Source organism: Octopus bimaculoides, chromosome 3, assembly GCF_001194135.2.
Source record: "Octopus bimaculoides isolate UCB-OBI-ISO-001 chromosome 3, ASM119413v2, whole genome shotgun sequence".
Lineage (NCBI taxonomy): Eukaryota > Metazoa > Mollusca > Cephalopoda > Octopoda > Octopodidae > Octopus > Octopus bimaculoides.
The window spans coordinates 119,531,845-119,544,647 of NC_068983.1; the positions used below are offsets into that span (position 1 = coordinate 119,531,845).

Genomic DNA, 12,803 nt, shown 5'->3' on the forward strand with positions numbered 1-12,803 from the left:
TGTGATTGTTTCAGTTAGTGGAATAGTTTCATTTTTAAAGTGAAAGTATTTGACATGAGTGTTTTTGTTTCACTTTTGACACAATACTTAAATAGTGGAGGAGATATTATGTTGCTGTGGGCTCGAACTCTGCAAGAAGTTAAAATTTTTTTTGACTAAAACACAACTGGAACCCTAAGTAAGGCATGTGTAAAATTTGAATGAAATTGGTTGCGTAGTTCTCGAGTTTTAGGGATTCACACACACAGACAGACAGACACACATTCTCATTTTTATATATATAGATATTGTGTCAGCATTTGAGGTTCTGTTAATCTTTGCTGTTTCATTTATTTAGAAAGATGAAAACTTTAACTCTTTAAAATCTTTCACTTTGTTTTACCAAGTAAAACATCCTTACATCAATTCCTTAGATGTTGCTGTAAAAATAAGACCATTGCACTGTTTATTGATCCCGAATTTTGTTGTTTGCTAACCAGAAATATAAATAGATAATGAAAATAAAGACTTTTGTATTCAATGTTACATATTTGTTGAAGTTGGCAAGCTGGATGAAAATTAGATTACAGATTTGTTAATATCTGACAAAAATTGTTATTATAAATCCTTTCATCACTGAAATTTAGGTCCTTGGATTCATTTATATCATATTCCTAGAAAAATTAACTCTGTTAATCCTCTCCATGCCTTCCATAATAGCAGTTGAAGCAGATTCTTCTGCCAGAATATAAAGGAACTGAGTGAGTGGTGCCAAGTGGTAGTTGTTCAGCTTTTGGTGAACTTTTATCCAGCAAACCTATGATCAAAGGTGGTCTAGTTATAACCATCCTTGCCATTTCTAGCAATTTGAGTGACTACATAGAGAAGTGGTTCTCAATCATTTTCATTTTGTGGCTCTCAAAAAATTACTTGCACAGAAATTTGAAAGGAAACCACCACCATCATCATTTGGATTTTAAAATTCAAATCTTAGAGAAAAATATTGAAAAAATTGTTAGATTTGTTTTGTTAGTAATACTTGTGTATAACAAAATTGTAATTACCATATTTTTGAAGGCCCTCAGATTTTCCTAAAAATCTGTTGTACTTCTAGGTAGTCTTTTGGTTACTGTTGAGAAACACTCTCATAGACTATCTTAACATAGTGATTGGTTGTTGATGGTATGACAATCATGAATGGAAGCTTTAGTGATGGTCACAATAGATACATGCAAGATACACTTGTTCGATGCTTGATAGAGTTTTAATTTTAGCAAGAAATTCTCTCTTGGCCATTTGATATTCTGTGTAGCAGCTAAATCTTCAATGTATCTATCATTATCTTTCAAATAAAAACCACATATTTTAGGATTGATCAAAGTCTTTGAACAGAATGCCAAACGTAATGATTTTTCTTGGCCACAGCTATAATGCCAATCAAAAGAAAATGCTGTTCTTTTTTAATCTCAGATCAGTCCTGATTAAACCAAACTATGATCAGAGGCATTCCTATTGCAGTTGTTCTGTCTTTTTAGCAATATCTAAGACTACATTAGCTAATGTGTTCTTTCTTTTTCATGACTAAGGAAGGATTTGAGAGTGATTCTAAAGAAGTTGATACTGGTGTTGGATACTACTTAAAAAGTCCCTTATTATTCATATTTAACTTATATTTTTTTTTAGGATACTCAGTAATAAAAATGAATTTGTTATGTTTATTACCATACAAATATATGTATAAGACTTACAACATTTATATTTTATAGGTTAAAGATCCTGACATTGATAGTCTCAAAGAGTCTATCAGTCATGGGAATGCGGAGGAAAAGAAGGTAATAAGTGAAAAGCGGTACATTATACTTTCTCGTGACTCCATTCGAATGATGGCTGAAGCAGAAGGTATTAGTAACTTAACTGATGATGGGGCTCTACTTCTAAGTGAGGATCTTGGCTATCGAATCAGGGAAACAATTCAGGTAAGAAATGAAATTGTTATTTCCAAAATTGACAAAAGTTAGTAGTTATAATAACCTGAGAAGCTGAATAAAGTAAACTTGTGTAGGTTCTTAAACTGGCTTTAGGCTGCAGCCCATGACACTAAGAAATTTTGATCCTGGAGGTTGAGGACTGTGGACACTGAGGTATGAATTGTGTTCAACATCTCATATTTGTGAAGAATATTTATACTGGTCTTCATCTAAACAATGAGTTGGTTATGTCAAGGCTGAGCCGATAAAGGAAATTTTTGTTACAGCTGCAAGGTCAATTAGTCACTGAGCATGCTATTTTTATATTGTTGATATTTAAATGTTGAAGATTCACATTCTTTGTGACATCACTTATTGGTGGTTGTTGTGTTGATTAGCCTCAGACTCAGGAGACCGATGATCAAAGGCATTCTAGCCAGGACTACCATGTCTTTTTTCTTCCAGACACAGAGTATCTAGAAGTATATTATACAACATCCTTTTTTTTAAGACTATAGGGTAGTGTTTCTCAAACTTTTTTAATTATTATTTTCTTTTAGCAATATTTTTCAGTGTCCCCCCCCCCTCATATTTTAATGTAAAAAGTAAAGACCCATTTCGCTCATGAATGACCATGGGATTGCACCTAGAAAGTTCCCCTCCAAGGCACAAGTCTGAGCAAGGTTTTTATGGAAGACCAATTGTCACCTATCCATACCCGCCTCCCCTCTCCATGCCACCGACGTTGCCCAAAGGAAAGGCAAAGGCTGATACAACTTGGCACCAGTGACGTCGCAATTCATTTCTGCAGCCGAGTGAACAAGAGCAATGTGGAATAAAATGTCTTGCTCAAGAACACAACACACAGCCCTGTCTGGGAATCGAATGTACTTCCACATGATTGTAGGTCCAACACTCTATGCTTGTAATATCAGGCTAGAGTAATTTAATTTTGGGTAGTTGTTTGATGCAGGTGACGACTTACCATGGCACCACCCTATTATAAGTGAATATTTGATGCATTACTGTTTGACCATAGTTATTGACCCAACCTTTATCCATGTGACTTCAGCCTAACTTAGATGCACACTTTTTGTGCTTGTATAAGCCCCCATAGCTACCAGTTAAAATTTATCTCTGTATTCTGCTTTATTGCTGTATTTTCTATATGTTCACACACACACACTGATTTCTCTGCCCATGTGCTGGTTTACACATCTGTTTATACACATGAGTAGGTTATGAGATTAACAGGTGACTCTTATAGCTTGAATCAAAAGCATTCAATCATCATCATTTTCATCACACATTTGTGTTTTCCATGTTGGCATGGGTTGGATGGTTTGACAAGAGCTGGCAAGACTTGGAGCTGCACCAGAACACCAACCACTTTACAGTGTGTGCAGGGTGCAGTTTACGTGACACCAGCACTTGTAATGTGGCACCTTCGTCAGAGCTTCTTAGGTGGCACTTGCACCAGTGCTTTTTTTTTGTGGTACCAGCACTGATAGGGTCACCAAGGACCTTGCAAGACAAAAAAAAAACCCCTCGAGTGGGAGTGTAGTAGTGAGGGGGTATGGCTTAGTGCCAGTTGAGAGATTTAAGGTATAGAAGGGACAGATATAGTTGTCTTGCTGCAGAATAGATACATGGATATGCCAGTTGGAAAATAAAGGAGAGTAAGATAAAGAGAGTGATAATGATTACAGTGACGGTGAAAATGTGTCTGGACATGCTTTTAAGGAACAGTGGAGGTGGTAATATAGGGGCTTGGACTGGGTGAGTAGCAAATGATAGAGAGAAATTTAGGAGAGGCTTGGGGACAAGGGTTGTGGTAGATATGTGAGAGCATTGAGGGCAATAGCAGGAAGCAAGGTGTTGATGATGGAGGGAAGATGTAGAAAAGAGGTGATTGGTGGAGACAGTAGGTGGGAGAAGAAAAGTAACTGCTGCTGATATCTATAATTAATTCCATAGTTGATATATACTCTTTTACTTGTTTCAGTCATTTGACTGTGGTCATGCTGGAGCACTGCCTTTAGTCGAGCAAGTCGACCCCAGGACTTATTCCTTGTAAGCCTAGTACTTATTCTATCGGTCTCTTTTGCCGAACCGCTAAGTTACGGGGACGTAAACACACCACCATCGGTTGTCAAGCGATGTTGGTGGGGACAAACACAGACACGCAAACATATATACACACATATATACATATATACGATGGGCTTCTTTCAGTTTCCGTCTACCAAATCCACTCACAAGGCTTTGGTCGGCCCGAGGCTATAGTAGAAGACACTTGCCCAATGTGCCACGCAGTGGTACTGAACCCGGAACCATGTGGTTCGTAAGCAAGCTACTTACCACACAGCCACTCCTACGCCTATATATTCAGTTTTATTTAATTACTCATTCACTTTAAAAAGTCTATTTTTGTTGTTTATGTCAGTATTATTGTCATTGCTATTATGATTGTAGCATTGTAGCAGTTTGTCATAATATTACATTTAAAATGTATTTTAAAGTTAATATTTAAACTGAAGATTAAGACCAAACAAAAAAACCCTGTACAGATGCATCTGTTGACCACCACTCTTCCTGCCAACCACCATCAATTGACCCCAGTATTGATATCAAATTTTCCACTTCATTGTCATAGGATTGTTTTTGATCTGTCATCATCATCATCTGTCTGTTTTCCATACTGGCATAGCTTAGATGGTTCAACCCATGGCAAACCAAATAGCTGTGTAATGTTGTTGGTTGTTTCCATACAGCATCAATATAATTTTTTTTTCTGAAAGGGAGAATGTCCATTTCATATTTTCTTCAAACTTGTCCTATATTTTTGCATCTCCAGAATAACTATGTCATGCAAAATTTCAAATTTCTAGTCCTGTTTCTTGAGAAATGACACCTTTGAATTTTGACATTTTCAGTTTAATTTTAACACTACATGATTCACAGAAAATAGCCATAAATAACACTAATCCCACCCATGCCAGCATGGAAGGCAGACATTAAATGATGATGAACACTTTGCATATTTGTTGTAGGCATGCAATAGTCCATAGAAACAATTAGCAAAATCTAAGCAAATGTCAAGAATCTTGTATGTCTTCTGGAATGTGTTAATTGTAGTTAGTCAACTATTTATTAAAGAGCAAGTTATCACCAGAATGCAACACTAGTGGTTGTATAAGCTAGTAAAGAAGCCTCTACAGCAGTGATTCTCAACTATACTCCATATGACCCCTGAGGGTCCATGCAAGCAAATAGTGAATGGGAGATCCATGGTAGTATTTTAAGTGTCCATGAAAGAAATTTGCTTTAGGTGTATTTATTGCAAGAAACAGCTCTGTTTCTTTCTCTAATGTTTTGCATAATTCAAACTATATAAGTGAATGTTTGAAGAAGAAATAGGAATTTTGAAAGAAGTATCTATAAAACTAGTTTTTAAACATCAAATTGCTATAGGGGTTCACCAGAATAAAATAGTAATCAAAGAGGTCCATAGATAAAAAAAAAATGGTTGAAAACCACTGTTCTACAGAGTTGCTTGACCTACTTGAAATAGTAGCCAAATCTCAAATGATGTTCTACCATCTTAGAAAAGGAGACATTGGATAATTTTTTATTGTCTAGAAAAATTATAGTTACAGCTGAAATGCTTTTGATGATAGGTCTGCTTGATCAGAGCTGATCATACTTTGTTTGATCAAAGCTGATCTGTGACTAAACAACAACTGACCACACCACATTATTGATAACAACTTGAGTTTAAAATTCAGTGTACAGTTAATTTGTTTTCAATGCTATTGAGTTTGTCATGCAGTTACATTTTTATTTGTTTACTTAAGTGCATCAAACTTCCCACAGAATGTACAATTAAGTAAAAGGAAAAAAAGATGAGAAATACTACTACCTTATCATGTTCTTTATCTTTTTTTAATATTGTATCAGGAAGTTTCATTCATATTTTTATCTGGTTTAGAACATCTTTTATCTTTTACTTGTTTCAGTCATTAGACTGCAGTCATGCTGGGGCACCACCTTGAACAATTTTTAGTCGAATATATCAACCCCAGTACTTATTTTTTTAAAAGTCTGATACTTCTATTGGTCTCCTTTGCCAAACTGCTAAGTTACAGGGATGTAAACGCACTAGCACTGGTTGTTAAGTGGTGGTGGTGGTGGTGGTGACAAACAGAGACACACACACACACACACACACATATATATATATATATATACATACATATATGCGATGGGCTTCTTTCAGCTTCTATCTACCAAATCCACTCACGAGGCTTTGGTTGGCCTGAGGCGATAGTAGAAGACACCCAAGGTATCATGCAGTGGGACTGAACTCTGAACCGTGTGGGAAGCAGCTTCTTACCACACAGCCACTGTTGTTTTCCCTAATTCTTTTCATATAAAACATAGATTTACCTAATAAATTTAAATTCTTCACACACAATCCATCCACCATTACATCACATCACATTCCATTGCACTATTAACCCTTGGAGTACTGTCCCACCTGAGACAGCCATGGATCTACGATAAAAGGCCTCCTGTTTCAAGTGATGTGAATTGAAACCTGTCTAAACATTGAATGAGTAAAATAGGAATCAAAGGGGTCCACAGGTAAAAAGTAGTTGAGAAACACTACCTTAGACACGTGAGAAATAGTAAGATGATGTGAAGTGGGTAGGGTGAGAGAAGGATGCACAGTGTCAGAAGTGAGAGTGGCTGTATATAGTGAATGATGAAAAATGTGGCAGGAGGTATCAGTGGTAGATATGTGGGAGTGTTCAGTGGAAAATAAATTGGTGAGGAATGATATTTAGAAGGCAGGATCAGGGACAAAAGGGAATGGCTTCAAGAAGAGAGAGAGCTAACTGGTAGTACAAATGAGGAATGAAATATGTGCAGTTCTGCTCTCATAAAATTACAGCAGCTGAGTGAAAAGTGCTAAAGTCAGATGAGTGATGGCAGGATGGGTGTTAGGAAGATAGGTTTTGGGAAAGGCTTGTCAGGTGCAGATTAGGTGTGGAGGCATAGACATAAACGATTTTCTTTTAGGACCTCATTTTGGCTGAGATGGATGGGTCATCTTGAGTACAGCAAATCATCTATTATCTTGGCCCTTTGTTATCTCTTTTATGAGGCTCAACATCCTGAGGTCAATATTCACTACTTCGTCCATGTCTTCTCAGTCTCCCTCTTCCACAGGTTCCACCCACAAAGTGGCTGATACTTCGTTATGCAACTGTCTTCTTCCATATGTATCATATGATCATACCAACACAGTTTTCTCTCTCGCACTCTACACCTGATGCGGCTTATGCCCAATTTTTCTCTCAACACATTTGCACTTTGTTATACTTGTGGACTGATATTACACATCCAATGGAACATGCTATTTTCATTTCTCTCTAGTCTTCCCATGTCCTCTGCATTCATGACCAACATTTCACTACCATGTAGTATAATTCTTTGTACACAAGCATCATACTATCTACCTTTCATTCTGAGAGAGGGAAACCATAGTTTCCCTCTACAGAGGTAGTACCTCTCTGACCTTTTCCAGTTGGTTCTTATTCTAGCAACTATACTTTTAGAATATTCTCCTCTGCTGCTACTTAAGGTCACCTAAGTAACAGAAACTTTTTACTATTTCTAAAGATCCTACTAGGCATTTGAAAAAAAAATTTATTTCTCCTGTGTTCCTAATTTTTATTCTTCCTGCACATCTACCTCAAAGTCTACTTTCCCTGTTAATCTTCATGCTATTCCATTGCAACTCTTGTGTGTACATAGTTTGCACTGCATACAGCATATCAAATTTCTACGTACACCTTTTCTATGTATTAAACACGGTCACTTTTCTGAAAAGTTAAGTGCGCTATCTGTTTCTCTTGTTGCTAGTCTTTTCTAAGTTAGCATGAAGTCCTTTCAATTCCATCCTTTGCTTCAACACTTGGAACATCAGCATAGAAACACTTTCTCCAGGTTGATGAAAACCAAGTACAGTGTGGCTTACTTTTGACTAAATACTTCTGCAGTTGCTCTACATGGAAGAGAGCATCAGTAGTACTTTTCCCTGGCACAAGCCTGAACTGCATCTTTTCTAATCTTTCTTCTTCATTAGTTGAGCTATAGCCTTCAGTTCATCTTTGGTGTTACAAGGAGTTTTGTTGGTCTCTTGCTCAACTGTGCCATACACGTAATAATCAAGGGGGTTGCAGTCTGGGGAGTTAGGTTGCCAGATGTTAGGGATGATGTGGTTGCAGAAATTGTCTGACAACCACGACTGGGTTCTCCTGCTTGTGTGGCATGAGGCAGAGTCCTGTTGTCAGCCACCCTCTTGACCCAGGCACTTGATGTAGGCCTCCATGTTGAGTTTGAGGCCGTGTGGGAAGATGAATGGAGACATAATATCGCCATCATTACTAATCACTTCATGTGATGTCAAAACAAGGGTACACACAATCACACACTTATATGCACACACACACACACATACACATGTACACACACATGCCAGCATGGAAAATGGATATTAAAGGATGATGATGATGATACATGAGTGAGTGAGTGAATAAACAGAAGTAGCACTCAACACATTTGGATGGAATTACTTGTCTTTAATAATATCTTGGCTTAGCTTACAAAAAGTTTCGCAGACATGGGACATGTCCACCTTGTCAGATGTTTCCACATAACTTTATGAAAGGGGTTGCTGAATCAAACTGTTATTAAACATGTGGGTATGTAAGTGTGTGTGTATATATATGTCATCATCATCATCGTTTAACGTCCGCTTTCCATGCTAGCATGGGTTGGACGATTTGACTGAGGACTGGTGAAACTGGATGGCAACACCAGGCTCCAATCTGGTTTGGCAGAGTTTCTACAGCTGAATGCCCTTCCTAACGCCAACCACTCAGAGAGTGTAGTGGGTGCTTTTACGTGTCAACTGCACGAAGGCCAGTCAGGCGATACTGGCAACGGTCACGCTCAAAATGGTGCATATTATGTGCCACCCGCACAAGAGCCAGTCCAGGGGCACTGGCAATGATCTCGCTCGAAAATCCTACAAAGGCCAGTCAGGCGGTACTGGCAACGGCCACGCTCAAAATGGTGTATTTTATGTGCCACCCACACAAGAGCCAGTCCAGGGGCACTGGCAAGGATCTCGCTCGAAAATCCTTACACATGTCACTGGCACAAGAGCCAGAGAGGCGACGCTGGGCACAGGTGCTATCCCGATTTCTCTTTCGCTTGCCTTAATAAGTCTTCGCAAGCTGAGTTTCGTGTCCAATGAAGGAGACGACATTGGCACGGGTGCCAGTCGTCGAATTTAGTTCGATTTCACATGCCTCAACAAGTCTTCACAAGCAGAGTTTAGTGTCCAAATTCATAGAGTGACCAATGGTTTCGCATCCACAAAGGCCATAGCTTCATGGACAACTCATCAGACTTTCCGACTCCAAGAGGTGAAGAGTTAATTTTGTCTTTGGACTAGAGTCTGATAAGTCATCCATGAAGCTACAGCTTGCATGGATGTGAAACCATTGGTCACTCTATGATCAGACATTAACTTTATTGCTTTAATACTTTACTGCTCTATACTTTAGAGAGTGCTATTTATTTGGATATATGATACATTGACACACACACATACATACATACATACATACATACACACACACATGCGCACACACATACAAATATATAAATACATATATTTTTTGTTTCCTATTTCAGAATAGTATTGAATTCATGAAACATGCTAAACGACGACGTTTAACAACTGAAGATATTAATGATGCTCTTCGAACAAGTGATATGCAGGTAAATATTAACTTTTACATTAACTCTTCAGCATTTAAACCAGCCATATCTGGCTCAAATATTCCATCTCTTTTATGTTCAAACTGACCAGATCCAGACTCTGACACCAAACCTACAATATCATTCTAAAAATAAACAGTCAGCAGTCACAACATTGGAATCTCAAAGTTTCAAGAGTTAAATACTCTCATTTACTGAGCAGGTCTAGCTATTTAAACAGAATATATGCCATTTAATGATAAAGTATTAAGAATTAATGGCAACATTCAGTAATTATGTGTTATATATATATAATATACACTTTTTAAATAAGACATATATGCTACATAAGCTGACAAGGTGTGGTTCAAATCACATTTTTATAGTGTAACTGGTCATAAGGTAGCTTTTGAAATTTTAGAATTTTTATTGAAATTTATATTACAGTCTTGCCCTTCAAAGTAGTGTTGTAGCTATTCTCTCTACAGAGATTTTGAAGGTCATATCTATCAGGTCATCCCATAAGTTCTGTCTGAATTTTGAATAAAGAAAACAAGTGATCAAATGTTAATTTAATCATTGATGTACTTTCCTTGATTATCTATGACTTCCTTCCATCTATTTACAAGTTTTTTAATCCCATCAATGTAAAACTCTTTTGGTTTCAAAGTGAAGAATTCTGAAATGTCAGTTTCGACCTCCTCCTGGCTTGCGAAAGTTATGTCCTCTAAATGATTCTGTAAACTACGAAACAAATAGTAGTCTGAAGGAGCAAGGTTGGGAGAATAAGGAGGATGAGGAATTTTTTTCCCAACCAAGCTCTTCGATCTTCTGTAATGTGATCTTTGCAGTGTGGGGGTCGCGCATTGTCCTGATGAAACACCACTCCTTTTCAATTCACTAAAGCGAGTCTTTTTTTCTTCAAAGCTTGGTTCAAACGCTCTAATTGCTGACAGTAGACTTGTGCATTGATTGTTGCGTTAGGCGGTAACAATTTAAAGTGAATTACTCCTTTGCATTCCCACCAGATAGAGAGAAGAACCTTTTTCTCATAAAGTTCCCTTCTTGGTTCTTTTACCAAGCCACTGTTTACAATGTTTAACATTTTGATAGAAGATCCATTTTTCGTCACCAGTCACAAGTCTATCCAAAAAAGGTGAAATGAGTTCATGAGAATGGAGAGAAGAGCAGATGTCAACTCTGGATTTGCGGTTGCTTTCGGACAATTCATGAGGCACCCATTTTCCAAGTTTAGGAACCTTTCCAAGTTGTTGAAGATGACGATAAACAGTTGTATGGTTTGAACTAAGCTTTATTGCCAATTCTTCAACTGATAATGCAGGATTTTCTTCAAGTAATTCCTCAAGGAGCTTATCATCAGACTCAACTGGACGTCCTGTTCGATCTTCATCTTCAAGGCTGAAATCTCCACTTCTGAATTTTGCAAACCATCTTCTGCAAGTGCTTTCATTCAAGCATTCTTTCCCATAAATTGAGTGTATGTTTCAAATTGCTAAGGCTGCAGAGTTTCCTTTTTTGTACTCATAAAGCATTGTGTGCCTTAAATGCTCTTTGGATACTTCCATGTTAGAAAGGGTTTTAATTAAAGAAATTTTAATTCTATTATTCTGTAAGATAATATTTAATTAGTTTAAATGTACACAAATGCATTAAAATAATTTTTAATTCCATTAGACATTCTAAAATACTATTAACTTTCATTCAATTTTAAAAAAGGTAAAATTAGACAGAACTTATGAGAATGACCCGATAATTCATATTCAGCTTTTGTTTTTAAGAAAACATGTTTACTTCTCTACTGGAAAATAAAATTATAATATTCAAAAGATCAGCATATTCTAAATCAAATTCAGGTTATATTTAATTTCTTCTTCAAATTAACTGCCAACTGATATTTTTTTACACTCCCCCCATCATGCACTTTCTCTAATCCAGTGGCATATCAAAGGTTCTTAGAGTACAGAGACAAAGACACTTAATGTATCCCCACCTTAATAGGCATGATAGGCTAGAGGAAATGTTGTGGTCCTGCACACCTGCATGCAAAGGTAGTATGGGTGGGGAGAGTCTAATGTGACTGTCCCTCCTCACCAACCTCTTGATACTCTCTACTATACACTGCTAATATCTTATTTTATCAAACTGCAAACTATATATCATTTGTTCTTGTTAACTAAATCTTGTGAGGTGATTTTGAAGCAATCTTCACATTACTGTCCTTTTAACATATTGTTTGTATATAACTCATAATGTAGATCCATATCAAAACAGCTTTAGTATTCCAAATGTTCATAAACATGGTTAACTTTTATCCTATGAACAAACTCTTCTTTTAATGCCTCTTTATTAAGTTTAATTCATGTTTATGCATGACTTCATTTTATTCTAGTATTAGATTGTGTATTGTAAACATTTTGTTATTGTGAAAGTAAAATTTTATTAAATTAAAAAAAAATTTTTTTTTTCAGCCAATTTTGGGACATGGCTCTCTTGAACCTGTTATTTTTAAACAAGTGAAAGATGCTGAAATTCATTTTGTTGAAGACTTAGATTTAAATGTTACCAATATAGCATTTAATAATTATAAACCTAAAGAAACTGGAGAGCTTGGTATCAAAAGTAAGTAATTTCAAAAGGGAAAAAATTTAATGTCATTTTGTTTCAACTTATTTGGTAGGTCACTTTTGCCTGTCTTCTTTTTTCTCATTCATAATTCTACTATCTATATATATATAAAAATGAGAATGTATGTCTGTCTGTCTGTCTGTCTGTGTGAATCCCTAAAACTCGAGAACTACGCAACCAATTTCATTCAAATTTTACACATGCCTTACTTAGGGTTCCAGTTGTGTTTTAGTAAAAAAAAATTATTAACTTCTTGCAGAGTTCGAGCACACGGCAACATAATATCTCCTCCACTATTTAAGTATTACGTGTCAAAAGTGAAACAAAAACACTCATGTCAAATACTTTCACTTTAAAAATGAAACTATTCCA

At 36.6% G+C, this 12,803-nt stretch overlaps 1 protein-coding gene across 2 annotated transcripts in view; it reads left to right on the top strand.

The window, feature by feature from the left end:
- The window catches only part of LOC106876645 (uncharacterized), a 46,446-nt gene that overhangs the window by 14,791 nt on the left and 18,852 nt on the right, over positions 1-12,803 (top strand). For both annotated transcript variants that reach the window (XM_014925260.2, XM_014925261.2), the window contains exons 3-5: positions 1,746-1,955; positions 9,720-9,806; positions 12,275-12,425. In XM_014925260.2, coding sequence (XP_014780746.1) covers positions 1,746-1,955; positions 9,720-9,806; positions 12,275-12,425 — 448 coding nt within the window. The remainder of the gene's footprint in view (positions 1-1,745; positions 1,956-9,719; positions 9,807-12,274; positions 12,426-12,803) is intronic.